At 40.3% G+C, this 24,952-nt stretch overlaps 1 protein-coding gene across 1 annotated transcript; it reads left to right on the forward strand.

Annotated features, from left to right (window-relative positions):
- Positions 1-8,754: 8,754 nt before the first annotated feature.
- Positions 8,755-24,491, forward strand: anpepa (alanyl (membrane) aminopeptidase a). The gene is made up of 21 exons (XM_056754141.1): positions 8,755-8,873; positions 11,841-12,550; positions 13,208-13,350; positions 14,064-14,203; positions 14,288-14,414; positions 14,501-14,655; positions 14,785-14,898; positions 16,601-16,744; positions 16,993-17,058; positions 17,150-17,215; positions 17,294-17,469; positions 17,545-17,621; positions 19,034-19,167; positions 19,251-19,306; positions 19,377-19,524; positions 19,607-19,698; positions 19,796-19,906; positions 23,056-23,223; positions 23,306-23,446; positions 23,521-23,602; positions 23,719-24,491. Exons 2-21 carry the CDS (start codon positions 11,967-11,969, stop codon positions 23,869-23,871), a joined length of 2,877 nt encoding a protein of 958 aa, XP_056610119.1. The 5' UTR covers positions 8,755-8,873; positions 11,841-11,966; the 3' UTR covers positions 23,872-24,491.
- Positions 24,492-24,952: the final 461 nt, after the last annotated feature.

Below are 24,952 nucleotides of genomic sequence, written 5' to 3' on the forward strand. Positions count from 1 at the left end.
ACATGCCCTTCTGATGTCCCCCGCCACTTTGCACCCACTGAATGTTTTCACTGTCCTCTCGCATTTGCGTTCGTCCCCGCGCGGCCCACCTACCTCGAGCGCCTCTTGTTGGTTTCATTCTCTCACTGCACTCGAGAGGAAATAAACGTGTTTACCAGCAACAGGTCACACATGCTGACGAATGGCTGTTTGTTTTTCAGGAGGAATGCCCTTCAGGATTAGATGGTAAAGGGTTGAAAAATTAGGAAGGGCCGCAATCAAAATACATCCTTATCAAAGATGAAGCGTGCTGAGAGGATGTTTGCTGACCTGCATAGAAGCACCTTAAGAAATGCCAAATCTTTTTTATATGGTTATGAGGATTTGTTTCTACTTTCCAGGAAATAAAATTAATAATCTGACTTTAAACCACTGAGACGTTTCTCAAAATATCTTCTTTTGTGTTCCACAGAAGAAATGATTCAGGTTTTGAACATCATGAGGGTAAATAAAGAATGACACAACTGTTATTTTTTGGCTTAACTATCCTTTACAAGGTGAAGTTGTCACATGGGGGTTGTCTCAAGAGTTTAGTCACAGTGACTACAAAGCTTTGAGGTAAATGTCCAGCTACAGGGATTAGCAATATGATGACGACTATGTCGTCAAGACATTTTTTCATTAATGATGAAAAAAATGTATGCTACATTTTTACTACTTCATGTTTTCTTGTTTGTTGCAAATGTTTTTTTAAAACTAAAAAATCTATCTGAAAAGGCCAATTCCGTTGTGACAACGTTCCCCACTATAAGGGATACACTGTAAAAAATGGTGCTGCAACAGGTCATTAATAGCAATGCCATTTTTACTTCAAGATTCTCAAAAGAACAATTCATTTTAATGCTTTTTTTTACAAACAACCTTTTGTGGAGCTTTTAGGTGTTAAATGTTCTTTATAGATCCATACAGTCAAAAATGGTTCTTTTAAGCACCATTTGTAGCCTGTTAACTGTAAACCGTTCCTTATACGGGACACCTAAGTTTGCATCAATGTTGTGCATGTAATTTCTAATCGAATCATGACAAACTATGGAAACTGGAAAGGTCTAAGACTCTAGAATAGAGATTTCTTAGTTTGTTTTAAAATAAATTATGTAGGGAGAGTAATTAATTTTTTTTTATAAAGAGTGGGTTTAGATTTTTTGTTATCCTTTTGCGACCCATATTTTTTATATTTTCTGCAGAACACGAAAGAAGATAATTGGAAGAAAGTTGGTAACCGAACAGCATGGACCCGTTTCACTTCTATGGTATGGACACAAAACCAATTCAAGTGATCCAGTTAACAACATTTGTAAATATCTTCTTTTGTGTTCTGTAGAAGAAATAAAGTCAGACAGGTTTGAAATGACAAGAGGATGGGTAAATGATGACAGAATTTTAATATTAAGATGAACTATCACTTTAAATAGCACCATAAATGTTAAATTGCTTTATTGTGCTCAGACAGAAATTATCCTGCACCAATAAGCCCTCCCTGGGTTAAAAATATGACAACAAGCCCCAATTTCACTAATCAATATTTGCAAGGAAAATAGCTGGTCCAAATCTTAGCTTACAAAAAACACAAATGAATGGATTCATCGGCATAATATTGTACTTTAGGGCTAAAAGACACCACCATGAAACCTGTGAGATTTTCTCCACAACAAGTTGTTTTTATGAACAGAGCCATGACTAAATCTTACTGTCCATTAAAAAGTCTGACCAGCAGATGGAGCCATTGCACCAACCTAGGCACTTCCATGTAAATTAATTTCAATCTTAATAATCAGATGACCTTTTCCGTACAGTCAGATGAAAGGAGGCCTGTGGATTTATTTGACTCATCGATCTAAACTGATATAATGTAGTAACAGGCTGGATTACAACAGGCCCAGTCCTTTAAAACTCACAGAGAGCTCCAGCAGAGGCCTGCCGAAGAGATATCATCCACCACTCACAACACAGACTGTATGTAAGGAGATAAATTAACTGGAAAGCACAGTGTGTACTGAAAATAAATGTCTGTTCTGATGTTGGAATTACTAGAATACTTTTTAACAATTTAATTTTGTTTATGAGTTTTAAATCACCCTCAGTCTCGCATGGGAGTCACACTATATTTGACGCATTTTAACGCCACATGTTTGCTTCCTAAACTCTCAGTTCGCTCCCTGTTGAAAGCAGCATATGCTGTGTTAGGTATGTTTTGATCCTGGTTTGACCAGCTTAAACCAGCGATGGACCTGCACATGACCAGCTAAGGACCATCTTAAACCAGCACATGACCAGCTTAAACCAGCACAAACCAGCATCAAAACACACCAAACCAGCATATGCTGTGTTTTTCAACAGGGCTATTTGTATATTTAAAATGTGCATCGAACACTCATGTTGATATACGTTTGAATAATGTAATATTAAACGTAAAGTTATAAAACTTAAAATGTAAACCTATATGAAATATAGCACAACAATTGCTCATTGCTTGAGAAATAGTTCAACCAAAATATAAAAGCTGTATTAAAACTCATCAACTTTTTTTCTGTAGAACACAAAGGAATGTATTTTAAACGATTATTATAAATGAATATAGTATAGAAAATGGTAAAACTGACTGGTGTCTTCCATCTTCTGAAACGTTTTATAATTGAATATGATAAAAATTCTATATATCTTTTAAACAGATCACGTGTGAAAAATGTATAATAAAATTCAGGAAGCTATATGGTTTTACCTAAGATATTGGATGATGCAAGCGGTCAGTGTCACAATTTAGTTCTCATTTTGAACAATATTTGACCATCAGATACACAGCTAAACTGTGACTTCACACATTACACAGCAACTATAACACATTTTTATATTCTAAACATTAAAGTAATATCGATGGGGTTATGAATCCATGGATAGGCTTCCCCCGCAGTTCAACCAAATGTCATATAGCTTTTGATTAAATATGACATTTCACAGCACATATTAATGCATCCAGCATGTGCAAATACTGTGAATAGATACATTTAAATATACAGTGCTATAAATCTTCATTATGAGGAAAAGTTTGTTCGCAATGACAAAAACACACATCCTTTGCACACATACTGTACTGCACTCTCGATGAACCCTTCGATCCTCATTCCACATTACATTAATGTTTAAAAGCAGAGTAATGCTTATTAATTGTAGCCAATCTTATTTATTCGGCACATACAACCCAAAACAACAAAAGAGAGAGCAAAATAGTGCAAATTCGAATCAGGACAAGATGTTTACCCTTTGATTTAGACAGGTCTGTAGGTTCACGGTTTTGACAACCAGTAATAAGAACCTTCCTCTCATGGGCCTCCAAAATGCATCTCCGACCTCTGCCAAAAAACACTTCTGTGATTCTTGAAGCCATATTAGTCACTTGCTAAGAGGTAACATAATACAGATTATAACGATTATTTAAACAGAATGGTTCGAAAGAAAAAACAAGAGTTGAGTTGATCTAACAAGGTCCAAATGACCATCTTGCATTCATTTTAACACAGGAAATGGCATTCATGTGTTTTGAGGCCAAGGTATTTGAACTTAACCACCACGAGCCACAGAGACGAAAAACCTTCCACATTTTCCTGACTGTGGTAAAATTCCTTTTGTGGGACTAGAACACACTTAAGCAATACTGCCAAAGTTGGTCAAATTCAGCACATTTCTTGTGTATTATTCACAACTGTTTTTAATTTTTACACACATAAAACATGAGACACCAACCTAGGGATGTTTAGATGCCAAAAAGACTGATGCGTTGTTTGTAAAGATTTAGTGCTTAGAAAGGGAAGGGTGGAGTAAGCCGTTGGTTGCACTTGGCAACCTTACTGCTAGATCCCGCCAAATTTCATAAACTGGACCTTTAAATAAATCAATAAAAGTCACAAGATTTGAATTGAACAAGATTTGCAAGTACACACAGCCTATAATTACAATTGCTTTAAATAGACATTGGTTGTGATCGTAAGCAATAAGTATCGATAAAAGTATCTTCGACAAACAGAATCGTCTACCTGGAGAGTTTAAGATCTCAATTCCATCAGCAGTTTAAAAAAAGTTTTGATTTTTGGGAGCTACTTCTGTACTCACACAACCTCAAACACATTTTTTTGTCCTGAGATGGTATTAAAATGGGTTCTGATCATCTATTGAAATAATGATGAAATTCAGCAATTTATATGATTTTGTTCAAATTTTTATGTGAAAAATGTGTTTTATTGCACAGGTGCTCTTTCACAAAGAACGTATAGTTTAATCATAATTTTGTTAATATAAATGTATCAATGCAGGTCATATGAATGATATAGTGTATGATTGCATTTATTACTCTAAGTTAATATATTACAAAATGTTGTATAATACAATTTTGTTTTGAAACTGCCACTTAAAGTACTTGTGTCATGAAACTCAATGTGAGACATGGCGTGAGAACCCAATTGCAGGCAGACACGGACGGTAGATGTGACAAGGATTTATTAAACATAAACACTGACAAAACAAGCAAAACAAAAACCCACGATGGGGTAAAACAATACAGGGAAATATAAACTTAACAATTAACACTGACTAACTAAGACTACAAAACAAACACTGGGAACAAACGCTAAACTGACACTTACTAAGACACGTGGAAATAGGGAACAGGAACAATGACTTGGGACATCATACTGGAACGAACAAGAATCAAACAATGCACGAGCAACGAGACAAAGAAACATGAGGACTCTTTATAGGCAAGGTAATTAACAGAAACTAGGAAACAGGAGGGTAGGAATGATCACGCGACTCGGGGAGAGTATGGAAGACCGTCATTGTCAAAAACCTCTCTCCCCACACAAAACCATCAGGCAATGCCATGGCTCCACTTGAGACAAGAATAAAACATGACATGATAGTGGAACCATGACATAAGCCCCCCCTTTAATGAACACCTCCAGGTGTTCACCAAGGGGTAACTAACAAGACAAGACTAACTTAGACAAGGACAAAAACCAGACAGACAAGGCAAACATGACAAGAGGCAAACACGACAAGATAATGGATGGGTTGGGGTGGGATAATAAAAATAACAAACAAGGGAGGGGGGGTGGGGGCAGACAAGAAAACATGGGTAGTCCAGAAGGGGGAGGGCTGGGTGGGGAAGTTCCAGCCCTTGGGGACGCGCCAGGGCGCGGAGCCCCAGGAGGCTTGACAGGAGTAGTCCTGGGGGGAACTGTCCTAGTCCCCTGCAGGACTGTAGGGCTGGACCAGGGTTGGAAGATCGGCTGGGCAGCCGGACTTGACGGCGGCTGGGCAGCCGGACTTGACGGCGGCTGGGCAGCCGGACTTGACGGCGGCTGGGCAGCCGGACTTGACGGCGGCTGGGCAGCCGGACTTGACGGCGGCTGGGCAGCCGGACTTGACGGCGGCTGGGCAGCCGGACTTGACGGCGGCTGGGCAGCCGGACTTGACGGCGGCTGGGCAGCCGGACTTGACGGCGGCTGGGCAGCCGGACTTGACGGCGGCTGGGCAGCCGGACTTGACGGCGGCTGGGCAGCCGGACTTGACGGCGGCTGGGCAGCCGGACTTGACGGCGGCTGGGCAGCCGGACTTGACGGCGGCTGGGCAGCCGGACTTGACGGCGGCTGGGCAGCCGGACTTGACGGCGGCTGGGCAGCCGGACTTGACGGCGGCTGGGCAGCCGGACTTGACGGCGGCTGGGCAGCCGGACTTGACGGCGGCTGGGCAGCCGGACTTGACGGCGGCTGGGCAGCCGGACTTGACGGCGGCTGGGCAGCCGGACTTGACGGCGGCTGGGCAGCCGGACTTGACGGCGGCTGGGCAGCCGGACTTGACGGCGGCTGGGCAGCGCTCTCTGACGGCGGCTGGGCAGCGCTCTCTGACGGCGGCTGGGCAGCGCTCTCTGACGGCGGCTGGGCAGCGCTCTCTGACGGCGGCTGGGCAGCGCTCTCTGACGGCGGCTGGGCAGCGCTCTCTGACGGCGGCTGGGCAGCGCTCTCTGACGGCGGCTGGGCAGCGCTCTCTGACGGCGGCTGGGCAGCGCTCTCTGACGGCGGCTGGGCAGCGCTCTCTGACGGCGGCTGGGCAGCGCTCTCTGACGGCGGCTGGGCAGCGCTCTCTGACGGCGGCTGGGCAGCGCTCTCTGACGGCGGCTGGGCAGCGCTCTCTGACGGCGGCTGGGCAGCGCTCTCTGACGGCGGCTGGGCAGCGCTCTCTGACGGCGGCTGGGCAGCGCTCTCTGACGGCGGCTGGGCAGCGCTCTCTGACGGCGGCTGGGCAGCGCTCTCTGACGGCGGCTGGGCAGCGCTCTCTGACGGCGGCTGGGCAGCGCTCTCTGACGGCGGCTGGGCAGCGCTCTCTGACGGCGGCTGGGCAGCGCTCTCTGACGGCGGCTGGGCAGCGCTCTCTGACGGCGGCTGGGCAGCGCTCTCTGACGGCGGCTGGGCAGCGCTCTCTGACGGCGGCTGGGCAGCGCTCTCTGACGGCGGCTGGGCAGCGCTCTCTGACGGCGGCTGGGCAGCGCTCTCTGACGGCGGCTGGGCAGCGCTCTCTGACGGCGGCTGGGCAGCGCTCTCTGACGGCGGCTGGGCAGCGCTCTCTGACGGCGGCTGGGCAGCGCTCTCTGACGGCGGCTGGGCAGCGCTCTCTGACGGCGGCTGGGCAGCGCTCTCTGACGGCGGCTGGGCAGCGCTCTCTGACGGCGGCTGGGCAGCGCTCTCTGACGGCGGCTGGGCAGCGCTCTCTGACGGCGGCTGGGCAGCGCTCTCTGACGGCGGCTGGGCAGCGCTCTCTGACGGCGGCTGGGCAGCGCTCTCTGACGGCGGCTGGGCAGCGCTCTCTGACGGCGGCTGGGCAGCGCTCTCTGACGGCGGCTGGGCAGCGCTCTCTGACGGCGGCTGGGCAGCGCTCTCTGACGGCGGCTGGGCAGCGACCTCTGGCGACTGGGCAGCGACCTCTGGCGACTGGGCAGCGACCTCCGGCGGCTGCTGGGCCGGGCTCGGTGCCGGACGGACCGTCACCTTCCCACAGCGCCCCCCCAAAAAATATTTGGGGTTTGACACCACCGGACTCGGGACCACAGGACTCGGGGAACCCGGAACTGTTGCCGGTTGCTGAACTGGGCGACAGGACAGCAATTTCGGCCTGGGACGTCCTCCACGTGGCCTTCTCCTCCCACTACGGTCAGTCTGGCCCACGGCTGACTCAGCCGGGCCAGTGGGGAACCGAGGGAGTACCGGGAAGGAGGACTCCCGCGACGTCGTCCTCGAGTCTCTAGCCACCCACTCATCTTGGACTCCACCAGAAGGGCTGGCGACCGTGGAGCTCGAGCCAGAGGGTACTGACTCCCCAAGGGCAGCGGCGGCCAGGACGATACCCCCCGCAGCGCTCGACCGTGGGGTGAAAGTCCCATGTGGAACCTCACCCCCGGGATCGCTACGGTTGGCCACGTACCTGACCATGTCCGCAAACCCCAAGGGAGCCAGCAGCCTCTTCTCTGACGGTGTGAGGCGCCGGGTGAGGCAGCAGTTGAAGATCGTCTTCAACTCCGCCTCACCAAACTCGGTCACCTCCGCCACCGCCGAGAATGCCCTGGCGAACTCCTGGTCACCATAATTCCCCTGGCGGAATCCAAGCATCAAGTGGGCCTGGCGAGACCGCAAGGACAACGTCGTACCGTCCATGCTGCCTACTGGGTTCTGTTGTGGCTCGTGCATTCTGTCATGAAACTCAATGTGAGACATGGCGTGAGAACCCAATTGCAGGCAGACACGGACGGTAGATGTGACAAGGATTTATTAAACATAAACACTGACAAAACAAGCAAAACAAAAACCCACGATGGGGTAAAACAATACAGGGAAATATAAACTTAACAATTAACACTGACTAACTAAGACTACAAAACAAACACTGGGAACAAACGCTAAACTGACACTTACTAAGACACGTGGAAATAGGGAACAGGAACAATGACTTGGGACATCATACTGGAACGAACAAGAATCAAACAATGCACGAGCAACGAGACAAAGAAACATGAGGACTCTTTATAGGCAAGGTAATTAACAGAAACTAGGAAACAGGAGGGTAGGAATGATCACGCGACTCGGGGAGAGTATGGAAGACCGTCATTGTCAAAAACCTCTCTCCCCACACAAAACCATCAGGCAATGCCATGGCTCCACTTGAGACAAGAATAAAACATGACATGATAGTGGAACCATGACAACTTGCTTCCAATACATGGAATTGTATTATTCAATGCATTATATTTGCAAGAATATACAGCTAGTATACTGGGTGATATTTGGGCATTTTAATTGATCATGTTTTAAGAGAGAGAAGATTCTTAAACCATAAATAACTATTGTAAAACAATGAAATGCTCAGAAAAAAAGAAAAATAACACCAATTAGATAAGGTTGTTCTTTTTGGTTATGAATTCTTAACAAATGGTCTTTGTGTTTCTAAAATTCACAAATATGGCTAATTTTAATTATAATACCTAATTCTATATCAACAACTCTTTCATTTGAGTCTATTTGACTCTGTTAGAGAGACGTGTTATATACATATTTTAGAAGGGAGTATCTGAGACAACATTATTTTATTTTTTTGTGAATACTCTCTAAACCTCAATGACAAAAATTTGGTTTTGGCTGTGTGGGCGTGTATGTGTAAGAGAAACCTGAGCAGCCTTTGGATCGCCCCTCCTCCCAATGGAAAGAAAGAGAGAAAAAGAGAGAGAGAGTGTTTCCCATCAGCTTCATCATCTACACATCTACTCATCTGCTTTCGTGAATTCCTACGGATACCTGGTAAATGCATGTATACTTAATTCAGCTTTGATGAGCATGTGTTACCTTTGTTTGTTTTAGATTTAAGATCAAAGATGTAACAAGATAAAGAATTGGTGCAAGATTTATGAATTTCTGCTTGGACTTCTGGAACGATTTAGCATATGGTCAATGGATAAGATCAGGAAAAGCTTTCTATTTTAGAGGTTTGGACAACAATGTGTCTGTTTCATATTTAGGGTAACAGAGAATTTGTTTATGACCTTTTACTTGAATGACTTCCAGCTGGAGACTCTTAACACCAGATTATCTACTAAAATAAAATCAAATATGTAAAACTCTCAGGCATGTGTTAAAACATTCTGAATGCTGCAACATTTTGTGCCATAGGTGAGAGTGCTTTAAAAATAATTTTCATGTTAATTTAGAACGATACAGTAATATGGCAAGATTTTTGCATGCCTTTTGGTCAAGCATGAATTTGCTTCTTATAGTTTGACGCTCATATTGTATCTGGTGGACCATCTTTGTTATGATCTTTAAAATGCAACTGGGGAATATGTTTGGGATGATGATTTGCTGGTTGAAAAGTGTGGTGTGGACACAATCTAGCCTTCATGGGGACTTTACAATATATGGATACATCAGGTTTATCTATATTGGCATTTCAAAACTTGTGGTGCGTAATGAAATGTATGTTTTGTATTTTATGCATGTTAGTGTAATGATTTGTTTTTAGTGCTCCCTTATGAGTCCACTGCAGTTCTTTTTTGCCAAAACATCTGCAAGCTGAACTTTCACACACATCTACCTAAAGAAAAAAAAGAGCTTTCTTTTTTCCAAACACTTGTAAATTAAACATTAGTTTACTTGAGAACAGATCTTATGCAAGGATTAGAGAATTACTCAAAGACTGGCTTCTCATGGAACACAAGTAAATCCAAAATACCTAAATGGCAAACAGGCATCTCTGAAATTACTCAAATAAAGACCTGTGAGGTATATTTTTGTTCTTATGGGAACAAAACATTAACCTGTACTCCAAAATGTTCAGTAGAGGTAAAAAAGAGGAAACCTTAAAGTGATAGTTCACCCAAAAATGTGAATCCTGTCATTTCAGACCTGTAAGGCTTTTCTTCTTCTGCCAAACACAAAAGATAATGTTTAAAAAAAAACAGAAAACTGCTGATCCCCGTTGACATGGTTTGCTTCTATGTCCATACAATAGAAGTCAATGGGGACCAATGTTTTTTGTTTACCAACATACTTCAAAAAAATTTTGGTTTGTTTTGCAGAAGAAAAAAAAGTCAGGTTTAAAATGACAAAAGAGTGACTAAATGATGAAAGAATTTAATCACAGTGGCTAATGTACCTTAAAAAGTATACACTGCAATAAACCTTTATGTTCACAGAAGTTTTACTCTACAGAATCTTCACATATTTTGAAATGTAGTAAAAAAATTACAGAATAGACTTTAACATTAACAAGTTGAAAACAAAAGATGTTGCTGAAAATATTATTTTTTTACAGTGTTAGTTTTGTACTTTTTCTGAGAGTGCAACAATCATACACAGGCCTAACTTTTGTAAACTATTTAAAAGAAACAAAATAATTTGTGATTCTAAAATTCTCAATATGACACTGAGAGTCATACTGTATGTCATATTATGACACAGCCGACTTGACGTCAAAGGCCTAATAGCAGATTGTTACATACATAGCAGTTGTTACATTAGGCCCTATGTGTTAAATTGTATGCATGTGTTTAGTTTTTTCACTCCCATGATAACAGGAAGGAAGGAAGTGACACCAGCTGCACATGCAAACAAAGAGGAAGCACCTGTAAAAGAAAACAGATAATGAATGTGCATGGTTAGACCTGGTTACACCTGGCTAGACCGACTTTTATATACTAAACCTCAATGTGCAGCACATGAAAAGCTCAATGTAAAAAAAATATGTAGCGTTTACTGTTTCCTATATAGCTTTGTGACATTATAAACCATAACGTTTTGTATCTACATTTAGCATTAATGATATTAATAAAATAAATAGCATAATTAATCAGCATTTTAAGAGCATTTTATTATCAATAATGTTTAAATAGGAGATTATTTGCAATCAGTTCTAGTATGAATGGCATGGAAAGGATACTTGTTAGTAACTTTGTAAGTACTTCTGCTCATGATGAATTTCATCATTTCAGTTGTTACATTGTGTTGTCTGTAGTTTTATTACATATTAAAATAGGCCACTAGGACTTTGCTTTAGCACCAGAGCCTACAAACTGTGCGTATCAGTATATAAAATAAATGCCATGATAAAACATTAGATGTTCACTTTTTATATACATATTCGACTGGGCTCAATTGATTAAATATTATTTATTTGAAATGAATTGTCCGAACCTGCTCTGCCACAAAAGAAAATATAGAGAAATATAAACACTGTAACCCTCTAAACCCCCTTCCAACCCCCCCCTGCGCTGTGTATGACTGTCACTATTTTCACTTCACCCGAGTTTGCAGGTATGTTTATAATAATTCTGAATGAAATGAAATCTGACATGTATGCATGGCAGACAGCCGGGTTGAAAATGAGTTTCACTAAAAAAACAAAATATGTACAGTATATTCTGTATGGTTACTATTTGCTACAGTATAACAATAGCACTTGCAGTCAAACTGTGGTTATACCAATTTTTATCAACTCAGCAAAACAAACATGTTTATTATACTTTTAAAGTCAAATATAACTAATGAGAATATACGATAGAGTTTTTTAAGCATGAAATGTATACCATTTTTGGTTGGCACATGGACTTCATAGGTTTATCTTAACATTTTGAAAAAGAACAGTATGACTCTTTTGCCTTTTATTTGATTTATTATGGTTTTGGGAAAAAAGAATAATAAATGTTTGGAGAGAAAAAATACTTTTACCTCTCACAAAAAAACAGTAATAAGATTATGCATCGCTTCTTCTAGGTTTGAGAAGATGGAAGCCGTCTGTTTGTTTTTGTTAAAAGCAATGTCATGCTAGCATCACCTCAACAGCAAAGAGAAAACTGAACAATCCCACAAACCCCTTGGCGTCCCAAATCAGAGCCAGCCATGGCGAAAGGATATTACATCAGCAAAAATATGGCCACTGCAGCCATGGTATTGGCCACAATAGCCTTATTGACAATCATTGCATTATCCATCGTTTACAATCGAGAAAAGTCGAAAAACGCAGCAAAATTGAATGTTACCACATCCATGGTACCTTCCACTCCAACTTCAAATGAACTGTGGGATAAGTACAGACTGCCTGATACATTGGCTCCTCGGCACTACAATGTGACTCTTTGGCCCCATTTGGTAATGGATCCCAACGGGATGTATGTTTTTACTGGGAACTCTAGTGTGATGTTTACTTGTCTGAAAAAGACAGACTTGATATTAATCCACTCCAACAAACTGAACTTGACACTATTTAATGGGCACCATGCAAAGCTAATGGGACTTGATGGTGTAACAGCTCCAGCCATTAAGACAACATGGTTTCAGACAGAGACGCATTATTTGGTGATTAAGCTGAATGGAAATTTGAAGCCTGGGAAGTCCTACTGGCTGTATACGGAGTTCAGAGGAGAGCTGGCCGATGACCTGGAAGGCTTCTACAGGAGTGAATATATGGAAGATGGCAGAAAAAAGTAAGAAGGGTGTATATACCCACTAAGTGGGCCATTAACTAGCCATCCTAAACATATTTGGATGGCGTAGGGACCATCATTTTGGCTGTTAATGGCTCTCAAAGGGTGTATTAGCCATCACTGAATATGTTAACTTAAGTCACTCAGTGAATTTTATTGCACATATAGCCATATCTAAACAACTGAATCTAGACATTTTGCTGCAATCCGTAAGATTTGCTCTCCAACAGCATCTTTGTTAGAAATGCAGGTTACTCTACGTATTCATCTTTATATATATATATATGTATAGTTTTAAAAACCATTGTACATACTTGCTCAAGAAAGGATTGCAGCTGTCACTTTTCTTAGTAATTTTACCAAAGTTACTAAGTATTTTTGCTAATGTTAGTTAATGCCAATACGATTGTTCATGTTAGTTCAATGTGCATTAAATAATGTTTAAAGTTCAATTTAAAATTGTTATTCATTAACATGGACTAAGATTAATAAATGCTAAACTAATGTTAACAAATGCAATAACTAATGTTAACAAATACAACCTCATTGTAAAAGGTTGCCATATTTTCATTCATTGTGTAAGTATAGTATAAAAAGTAAACTATAGTATAAAAATACATATATGACTTCATATTAAATTACTCTCTTGTTTTCTAGAATCATTGCCATTACTCAGATGCAGGCCACCTACGCTAGAAAAGCTTTCCCGTGTTTTGACGAACCTGCCATGAAGGCTGTGTTTCATATTACTCTCATTCATGACCCTGAAACCATTGCACTGTCCAACGGCCAAGAAATCAGTAAGACAATCCTCATATCTGTGATCACTGATTTATATAATCTGCACAGGCCCAAACATGCTACAGCAAAGTTTTCAAATGGCTGAATTGAATTCTCAAAAACTTCTTCTTTAAAGGGCAAAGTTTGCATTTTCTCATGCAGAGCTTGCACTTTATGGTTGTCTTTTGGTTAAATGTCATGCAGCATTTCCTTTTTTTAAGGCCAACACATATGTCTTCATGATGTTGCCGTTCACTTCAACTCTGCTTGTTTTGTCATCAACAAATTTGAATCATATGTCAACTTTATGCTTTCTGTGTCAAATGTTGTATTGCTTTGGTAAAAACCTACCAAGTCGTCCAAAAATATACATGTTAAAAATTTGTGGTGTATATGCCGTTTTTAACATAGTCTTACGGCAGTTCGTAACTGTTTTATGGCTAATTCCTATGAATTCGTAATATGTCATTTGTACATTTTAATACACTTTGCTTTCGCGCCAGTGACTGCTCTGTTCAAGGGTTTGATTAGGGGCGGATCTGTTTTTTTTAATCGTGCATTTTTGTGTAATTCACATCATACGAATTCATTCAGTGCGTATTAGCCACCTCGTAAAATAGATAGGATTTCCTGTGAGATCAGGCTGTTTTATTATATGCACATGTACTGTAGTTTATACTGCTGCTTCAAATGTTTAGTTTTCAATACTTTAATTTTGTTATTCGATTTTAAGAGACAGAGAATCTGAATATCGATGGAATTACAGTTACCAGGACGACATTTGAACCCACAAAAAAGATGTCAACCTATCTAGTTGCATTCGTCGTCAGTGATTTTACGTACATCAACACTAAAGACAAAAAGGGTGTTTTGGTAGTACCTCCACACATACGTTACATTTGTAATACAGACAAAAATTATTAGCCTTTCGTAACATTTTTGTTTTCTCTGTCAAAGGTTAGAATATGGGCGCGGAAAAAGGCCATTGAAGAGGGACAAGGAAATTACGCGCTTAACATCACACAGCCAATATTGGAGTTCTTTGAGAAATATTACAACACCAGCTATCCACTATCCAAGTCAGGTATGGTTGGGTTCATCCAATTGGGCGATTATTTGTGAACTATACACTTAAAAGTAGTGTAAAATGACTGTCAAATAAACTCCTAGACCAGATTGCTTTGCCTGACTTTAAATCCGGAGCAATGGAGAACTGGGGTCTTGTCACGTACAGAGAGACGGCCCTTCTCTACGATGCCCACACATCTGCCAATGGCAACAAACAGAGGATTGTGACTGTGGTTTCTCATGAACTGGCTCACATGGTATGTCACGGCTCAGTTGAGCCGACTTTAATGGTTGAAACATGTTTTGTGCAAGATGGACCTCATCTCTACGTTTTTGAAATTTGTCAGAGCACAATTCATTGTTTGTCATGCGATTTATTCTTCCAGTGGTTTGGAAATCTTGTGACGCTGAAATGGTGGAACGACCTATGGTTGAACGAAGGGTTCGCATCGTACGTGGAGTATCTGGGCGCCGATCACGCAGAGCCCAGCTGGAACATTGTGAGATTTGTGTACATGTTGCATCTTTTGAAAGATTTTTATGCATGATGGAATTGAACATCCCAGCCAAAGGATATAGTCGCTTTTAGCAATTTGTTATTAGCCCCTGTTCTTGAAACACAGTAAAGCTTTAAAAAAAGTCAATAGGGGTTATAACTGGCATGTTTTGCCAAAGAATACATTTTTTGTTAACCATAGACCTTTGGCATGGTTCGACATGATAGAACCCAATTGGTGCCAGACAAGACAAGATGCGGGTTAACAAGACTCTAATGATAAACATAAAACAGGAACAAAACAAAACAGGATAAACTATTTACTACAACAAGGACACAGACTAACTAAACTAAGAAAACAAACACTTAATACAAACACTAAACTACACTTACTAGACACAGGGGTAACAAGAACTTGGAAGGCACAGCAAGGTACAAACAGAAACAGCATACAATAACTTCCACAACATTCACCGAAACTTTCACAGCACAAGCACAAGCACAATGAACGAGCATAGAACAATGAACACAAGGGTGTTTTAAAGGGGAGACAGACAAAGGATAATTAACAAGGAACAGGTGCTGGGGATTAAGCACTAATGGGAAGGTTATAAGGAAACGAGATGGCGGGAAACACTGACGAGACACGAGAAAGAGCATGACACGTCAATATATAAACCAAACCATGACTTTCTCACACAAAACCCTAAGGCTATGACTCCGCTCCAAGAACAAGAATAAACATGACATGATAGCGGAATCATGACAGACCTTATTTTAGGTATTTACTCGAAAATCCTTTCAAAAACCAATTGACTTTGGAGCGATGGAACTGGAAGTGCTAAAATGCTAACTTGCTTCCGGGTTTGCCAACAAAAATCTGCAAATCTCTGCAGTCATCTCTGCGATACTCCATTCAATAGAAACAATGTGACTTTGACGCGCCTCCAAAAGATTTCTGCTTGTTCAATGTTTGGAAGTGGGACTACATGTTTGTCTGAACTACAGAAAATGTGCGTTATTTAGGAAAGCCGATTAAGAACCATCAATATTTGGATATTTGGAAATAATATAAATCTACATTAATTACATTTTCCATAATTTATGATAAGAATTATTTTTGCTTGGCCTTTTTTTATTGTTATACGGTAGGAGTCGCGAGATACATCTCCTGAAAACGTGAACAGATCCATAAACAAACAAATGCTCTGTCTGTGTTTTGTTCATCGTTCTTAAATCCGATTTGTAGGACGTCTTTGACGAAAACACATTTTTCCAAACTTTTTTGTTCAGAATGTTGTAGTATTGAAACCAACCCGTTCATGATGGGTAAAAAATAAGGTTTTCTTTAATTTTTTGGAAAGCTGACTACTCTCATTTGATATGTGAATTTCATGATATGAAACATAGAATATAAGATATATTCTGTAGAGGGCATGAAATTGTTGATTAAAGTTATCAAAAATTGTAGGGCCGATGGCAACTTAAAAAAAATCTGGCATACAAAGAGTTAAGATAACTCACTACAGTGTTGCGTGTTTCAGTGTAACAGAATTCTTGTTCATGGAAAAAAACAGGCTCCTTATACGTAAAAAAAGGTTTTAGCCCTTGTGGCAATAAATCAAATCCAGCTTATTCTCGGCCAGATTCAAACGACTGTTTTGTTCATCAACCAAGCCTGTAACTCATGATCTACTCCTTCCTAGAAAGACCAGGTAATTCTATATGACCTGCAAAGAGCATTTGCTGTGGATAGCCTGACAACTTCTCATCCCCTCTCCCGGAAGGAGGAAGAGGTCAACACGCCCTCAGAAATAAGCGAAATGTTCAACACCATATCCTACAGCAAGGTACAAAAGTCTGATTGTGCATGATGGTTGCCGCTGTTTACCAATTACAAGTCACATTTTCTGAAAATATGTAGTGCTTGCCCATCAAAAAGTCGCTTTCACAAACCTTAGCGGGTTTTGCAGTTCCTAAGGTGCTTGTTGCTATTTGGATTCTAGAGAAAGTAATGAAACAATGAAAGTCATGAAGCTGTCAAGTCGTTTCTGTCGAGTCAAAGATATATCATCTGTACACATGTTTCGCCTTACAGGGAGCGGCGGTTCTTCGAATGCTCTCTGAGTTCCTGACAGAGCATGTGTTTGCCAAGGGACTCAGTGTAAGTCTCCTTGTTGTCTCATCTCTCAACAATATGTTCACTCTTTATATTCTGATAAGATGAAACAGTTTGCATCGCTCCTTTCCTAAAGAATTACCTCAAGCAGTTTGCGTTTGGAAGCTCTGTGCATTCCGATCTTTGGGACCATCTTCAAAAGGTCTGTTGTTGCAATTTACACGATGCTTGGTTTATGCTAGAACTGTGCATTTATGCATGTATGTAATGTTTCAACCAGGCAGCTGACCAAACTTCAGGTGTTAAATTACCACGGAATGTTCATGACATCATGAATCGCTGGATACTACAGATGGGTTTACCCGTCATCACGATTGATACCCGGAACGGCAACGTCAGTCAGAAACACTTCCTGCTGGACTCACAGGCAGTGGTGGAACGCAAATCTGAATTCAAGTATGTTCTGAAACATCAGTGTTTGAGAAAAAAATATATATGTTATTAGTCTAATTGCATATTGTCAAATCTCAGTTACGAATGGTTTGTGCCAATCAAATGGATGAAAAACGGCCAAGTGGAGGATCAGCTGTGGCTTCTACAGAAATCAGGTATATTAATCCCTCTAAGGTGTCTTCAAACTTCCTCAAGATGTTTTTACAGCTTTAAGATGCTGTAGCTCAACCAATAACATCTCAGTTCCTTCAGTTATGAGCCCCCGTGCTCCACCTCAGGGTCACCGGCCCAGTGTGAAGTAAGGCAAAAAGTCAAATATTAGTCTTTATACTACAGGGGGTTGTACTTAAACTATAGATTTTGGAAAAATGCATTTGTGTTTTATAACAACTGGGGAGTAAAGCTTGCAAAACTGTTTTAACTTGAGAAAAACCCTGTTCAACATGTTTTAATGGTGTGCCGCATTGAAGACTTTATAAGTAAACGACCACTGCTTAGATTGGATAGCAGTTTGCGTAGCTGGACCCTTCTGTGAATTTGGTTCGAGACGTAAAGTTGAGTAACACATTAGCACCATTCACCATTCACCATTCACAAACAGAGGAAAAAACCTTGAAAAATGATACTTGAGCCCACCAAATCACAGAGATGGCGATTCGCACAGGCTTAAGATCACAGACAACATTTGGAATTAATACAAATGACTAGAGGTCCCCAGGTAATAATAATCTTGTGTGAATAGTGCTCAGGGCACGTCAAGCGATGTCTAACAAAGCATAGTGACGCATAGTACAAAAATGTTTTGCATAAGTTTGCTTCGCCATTCCTATCGGATAATGTTTTTCCCACATGAGCTGGAACATCTTTAACCCCACATTACTAATGTCGGAATCCGATGGAAGGTTATGCAGCGACTGTATTCTTCCACAACCAGGGGTGGCACAATATTTAGCTATTTTTAACGGCATGTTTGTTTATTGCTTGCTCACTCTATCTAGTTCCGTGCCACTTCAGAATTGTCATTCGCGAACCAGTGGGCGGGGCTAGAGAAGTAGTCGTTGATATTTTTCTGTGGAGGAGGTGTTCAACCTATCAATGTCATAGATAGGTTCATCCCAGAACCTAGCGTTCGCTGGGCCGTGTGTCAATAAAAGATGTAATCTCCGTAACAAGGGCATTTTCTGTTTTAACACTTACATGATGTCTGCGTGAATACAATTCCCTGTTATATAGCTAAAACTCGGGTTAAAACTGTGATTTTAATTCATCACTCCTTTAAATAAGTCACTTTTAAATCACTGCTTTTTACTATGTAATAAATTCATTATGTTTATTGGTTAAAAGCTGAGAGATTGGTATGATACTTCAGGATAAATCGACAAACCCTTAACCTATTAACCTATTAAAGTTTGTGCTACGAATTTTCCTGAATTGCTAAACACATTAGCAACTTATATGCTAAACGCTATATCATCTGTGCATGTTTTGATTTAGCAGTGCTATTCTACACAGCAGTACTGTAACTTCTTAAATGTTATAAGTTCTAAAATTCTTTACGCATCCAAAGCCATACACAAACCCATGAAGGTCAGCCGAGGGGAGTGGGTGCTGGCTAACCTTCATGCGTCCGGATACTTCAGAGTGAACTATGACCTTGAGAACTGGGAGCGCCTTCTCAGCCAGCTGGAGTCAAACCACCAGGTACTATCAGAAAACCATATAACGAATAGTCATGAAACTACAAAACACACATAAACAAATGTATCTCATTGGTTTTTACATAGATAATACCAGTGGTGAACAGAGCTCAACTTCTGGATGATGCATTTAATGTAGCAAGGTGAGATGTTGCTTGATGTGCTTGTTTGCGTCTGTGACATGTAAAAAAATGTTTTTTCTTTTTTTTCCAGAGCGTCTATTATAAACATTACACTTGCCCTGAGGACAACAAAATATCTCTTGTATGAGCGGGAATACATTCCATGGCAGGCGGCTTTGAGGAATCTGAACTACTTTTTCCAACTGTTTGACCGGAGTGAGGTTTATGGCGCCATGCAGGTCGTCAAATCTCATCTTGATCTTAACATTGTAATGTAAAACAGTGATAATATATAGTGCTGTTGTATGCATTTCTTTTTAGGCATATGTCAAGAAACAAGTCAAACCTCTATTTAAGCATTTCGGGACTCTCACTTCGAACTGGACGACGGTGCCTTCCGGCCACACAGACCAGTAAAGACGTTTTCTGAGTCAAGTGTTTTATTGGATTTATACAGTATGAGATGAAGTTATGGTTGATATTCATAATGGTTGATTTGTTTCATTTCAGGTTCACGCAGATCATTGCGTTGTCTCTAGCCTGCAGTACTGGTGTGGAGGGTTGTAGAGATCTCACAAAAAGCTGGTTTAGAAGGTGGATGCAGAATCCTCATAAGAACACGTAAGCGCATGTTAGAGGAAACTAAACAATTTTCTGAAGATGTCTATTATGCAGTTCTTCACTTCAATTGAAATCCATGTATAAGGCAATCTTAGTTTGTTGAACCCTATAAGACCATCAAGATTCGTGTGAATTTTCTCACTGAGTAATATAAAAAAGAGCCCATAGTTTATTTGTGCGAGCAGCATATTATGACCTATAGTTACGCTTTAAAATTGAGCACTCTATAGATGGCGAAATAAACATGGGTGGTAATATAAATCAACCCGATGGCCTCTATAAAGTGCAAATTGGCAAAGTTATTACAGTAAAAATGATGGTTAATTGAAATGAAATATCAGCCTAAATGTTGTTTTAGGAAATACAGCAAATGAAAATGAGAAATGTTGCCTGAATATAAAATGACGTTTTAAGCACTAAGGGGTGGTTTTATAGACAAGGCTTAAGGCTACTCCCAGACTAAAATTAATATTTGAGCTGTCTTATCTGTGAATGACTTGCCCTGGTCTTAAAATATGTCGGGGCCATTGTTTTGTCTCAAGATGCACACCAGTAATGTTTTTTTTCTGACGCATTTTCAAAACGTGATTTATTATCCTTATTTAATCAATAATCCTTGCTTAAAGGGATCATATGACACGATGTAAAAACAAATATAATTTTTTGTTTTAGATGTAATGCAATGTTTCACGATTTAAGGTTAAAAAACACTGTATTTTCCACATACCGTGATTGTTTGTATCTCCTCTTTGCCCCGCCTCTCTGAAACGCGCAGAATTTTACAAAGCTCATCGCTCTGAAAAGCGTGGTGTGCTATGATTGGCCAGTTAACCAGTGCGTGATTGGTCGAATACTGCAAGCGTGTGACGAAAATCTAAAGCCTCTTACCATATATGGAACATCAGGTTCCAAAGCAATTGTACTGTCAGGTACACCCATCTTCCTTGCGTATACATTTGGGAGATCTTAATAAATCATACCACAAACGGATGTAGATTTTTGGGGCTGTGGTTACACGAGGCGTTTCAGGCAGTTCTCCGTGAGCATTCGCTGTCAGATAGACTGTATCTTTTGTTCCGACAATTTCAATTCTGCAATTTTACGTGTCTAATTCATTCATGGACAACTTAAAACACACCAAAGACACGAACGCTTATTTGTGCCATATGACCCCTTTAAGATAAGCCTCGTCTATGAAACTGGGCCAAAATTATTAACTGAATATAAATAAAACTACATCTAAAATGGAAATAACACTAAATGCAATATAGCAATCTATAGCAATATAACAAAGTAAACAAACAAATAATAAAATGAACAATGCACATTACAAAATAGTTAAAAATTATATTACTAATCACTAATTATATTAAAATACGCGGAAATACGTGTTTTTCTGTGTCTTTGTGTGTTATAAGTTGCCCGTGCATGTACAGTATTAGACCCGTAAAATTGCAAAAGTTTAAGTATTTAAGTGTAAATCTCATTGTACCGTGACTGGCGCAGCCTGATGTTCCGAATATGGTAAGAGGCGTAACATTTCCGTGCAGTATTCGACCAATCACTATGCACTAGTGACTTGACCAATCATAGCACACCTCGCTTTCAGAGCGATGAGCGTTTTAGAAAGGCAGGGCAAAGAGGAGATACAAACATGCACGGTATGTGGAAAATACAGCATTTTTTAACCTTATATCATGTATACACATTGTATTACATCTAAAGCAAACAATAATATTTGTTTTATCCGAGTCAAATAACCCCTTTAAATAAGTTGATGTGATTGGTTACAGGTTTATGACGTCATTAGCTGGGTATTGATAGATCCAACTATGAGATATGGCTTGTAGATCTTATAGATCTAAACTTTGAGTCCAGTTTCACTAGATCTCTCTCCGTCAGGAACAAATTACACTTGGAAATATCAACTCCGTTGTGAGTCAATCCTTTAACCCAACAAACAGGTAGATATAGAGCTGAAGGGAAGAACAGCAGGCAAGAGACAAAGTGATGTTAAATAGACAGAAAAATGATTTATTGAATAATGTAGGTTGTGCGTTGATGCTCAGTCAAGCTCTGTCAAACTTTGTCTGACTAGAAACAGATTCAATATGTGTTTTTAACCATTCAAGATTACAGTATCAAAACATTGTCTCATGACATTATTATGAACCTTGAGATGGAGACCAATGGATACTCATATCAGCATAAGTCACAATACAACTCCCAACGAGGTTAAACAACAGGAAAGTAAGGAGCAAATAATATGAATAGAAGTGAATAATAAAATAAATGAATGAATACATATGATGAATATTGTCATAAATTGGATAAATGAAATAGAATAATAAAATGAAATAAAGAAGAAACAAGTGTATGTTTCTATCCAGATCTATCATTATCCATTTTATGCGCAAAAAGTTTTTACGCTCACTTGAGGTGTTTTTTCTTTCTGCGAAAAAGCGAATAATGGGAGATGGACTGAGCGAACATTAAACCCACAAGCTGATTCCGTTGATGGTATCTTTCTGGTTTCCAGATCCTTTTTTTTACTGTTGGTTACTAGGTAACTGCATTCAAACTGCATTTTTAAAATTGTCCTTAATGTTCTTTGGTTTTATGGAGACAATACTCAGCAATGGTTTGAAATTATAAATTTGCACATGGTTGGTCTGAAAGCACATTAGAAAAACCACATAACCATATAAACAACATCAAAGATTTTTTCACCACAGGGGATATTTATTTAATTACAATAAGACTATAAACAAAACCTATTCAGATGTATTACTATAGCTTATATACATGCCATTATAATTTTGCATTCAAAATACAAGAAATCATAGAACATTTTAAATATTCAGAAAGCATAGTAGTAGAAACATTAGGTACTATTGCCATTTTGCCAAGAAAACATTAGTGAGACCAACTTGTTTTTAGGATTGTAATAAGATTTATATTCACTTCATAGCTATTAAGCAAGTATGTACAGTATATGTTAATATATAGTCTCAGGCATATCCATTCATGCCAAGGGTCAAACAAATACCAGATCCCAGACTCCTGCTGACTCTGGAATATCTGAATAAGCACATACACATCCTAGTTTTCAGAAACCAGTAAGTAAAAACCTCTTCTGCACCCAACAGGATTCATCCCAACCTGAGGTCCACGGTGTACTGTAACGCCATTGCTGAGGGCGGCGCTGAGGAGTGGGATTTTGGCTGGAAGATGCTCCAGAATGCAACAGTTGCAGCAGAAGCTGTGAAACTGAGATCTGCTCTGGCCTGCACCCAAGTGCCCTGGTTACTCAACAGGTTCCGTTAAGAGAGCAAACACACATTTATTCATTTACAGCTTTAGGTATCAATGGCAAAGGTTATTGTTTTGTGTTTCAAGGTATCTGGAATACACTCTATACCCCGAAAAGATTCGCAAGCAAGATGCGACTTCCACCATCGGGTACATTGCCAGTAACGTTATCGGTCAACCGTTAGCATGGGACTTTGTCCAAGCAAACTGGGACTATATCTTCAAAGTGTGAGTATTTTCTGTGTGGAAATAGTCGTAGAGAAAACTGTATGGATATATTAACGTTATCTTTTACGCGGCAGGTACGGCGCTGGATCTTTCACGTTCTCCAGACTCATTGGTGACATCACTTACAGATTCTGCACATCATTTGAGCTCAGCCAGGTACGTGAACAACTTTGACCTGTGACCAAAAATCTATCGCATGTGAATATAGTCCCACATTTCTTGAACTGACCTTCACCTGACTTCAGTCCTAAATGTCATCTTCTGTTCTTCAGCTGAAACGGTTCCAAAAGGACAATGCTGAGACTGGGTTCGGCTCTGGAACTCAAGCACTGCAGCAGGCTATCGAAAGGACAACGGCCAAGATTAAATGGCTGGCAGAGAACAAGGAACCAGTGCTGCGGTGGTTCATCTCAGAATCTGCGTAAATGTCACGTCTGCAGCGTGAGCTTGTTCATTGCGATTTCTGCTCTTGCACTTGAATTCAAAGGGACACAGCAACTGTCTAGTCAAAACGGTCCTTATTTACTTACTCTTATATTGTTTGGTATAATAAGAAATGTTCCGGAGAATCTTTGTGTGTATTGTGACAAGATTTCATTCTGAACTTGAGGATGATAATTGATGCTTATAACAATTTTTTATCCAAGGCAATTGGAAATACGTGTATCACAAGGACAAACCTTTTGGAGAAACCTGCGATCAAGTGCCTTTCTCAAGAAAGTTGTTAATGATCTGCCCCTAATTGGTTTTGAATGTTCAACCTCTCGGTTACCGGACCATTAGGCCATATCACCCTGACACAAGAAAAGAGGAATTTACTTACAAATGACTCTCTGAGATCTGGAAACTATTTCATAACTGTACTGTATAAATGTATGTAAAATTGTGGTCTTATCATGATGTCGGTACTATGACCGAACATTTCACTTGTTTATATGCCACTGTTAACAAAATACAGGCCAATTACATACCATGAAAATGACATATTTTGATACATGTATTTTTACACCTGTTTATGTTGAATAAATATAGAGTTTTCATTTAATCCCGGTCATCATTTTGGTCGATTTTTGTATCTTTTTTCAGTTTGCTTTACTGTTGAAGCTGATTCATGCAATATCATTATGACATTTTGAAAGTCATCACGCCCAAATCTACGTCCCTCGTATACAGTGCCTGCATTAGCTGTGCTATTCTTGCACGTCATCTTCTACTGTTATCAAATATGGGAAAGGGGCAAAAAGGAGGACCGTTTACAGAAAAAAAAGTTCTGAAATGTTGAATTGTAAGTTGAATTATCAAGAAAATATTAACACAAGCAGTAACTGCCCAGAGGAAAACTTTAGTTTTTAGGTGCATTTAAGTATCAAACAAGTATCTCAGATGTGAGGTGTATATTTGATGAGAAATGTTTGATGAGTTCATATTGAGATCTTCAATAATATCGACTTTTGATTGCAGACTTGACAAATTTGAGCTCTGTTTGTGACACTAATGGAGTTTCTG

The sequence above is a fragment of the Triplophysa dalaica genome, chromosome 1 (assembly GCF_015846415.1).
Source record: "Triplophysa dalaica isolate WHDGS20190420 chromosome 1, ASM1584641v1, whole genome shotgun sequence".
NCBI classification, from domain to species: domain Eukaryota; kingdom Metazoa; phylum Chordata; class Actinopteri; order Cypriniformes; family Nemacheilidae; genus Triplophysa; species Triplophysa dalaica.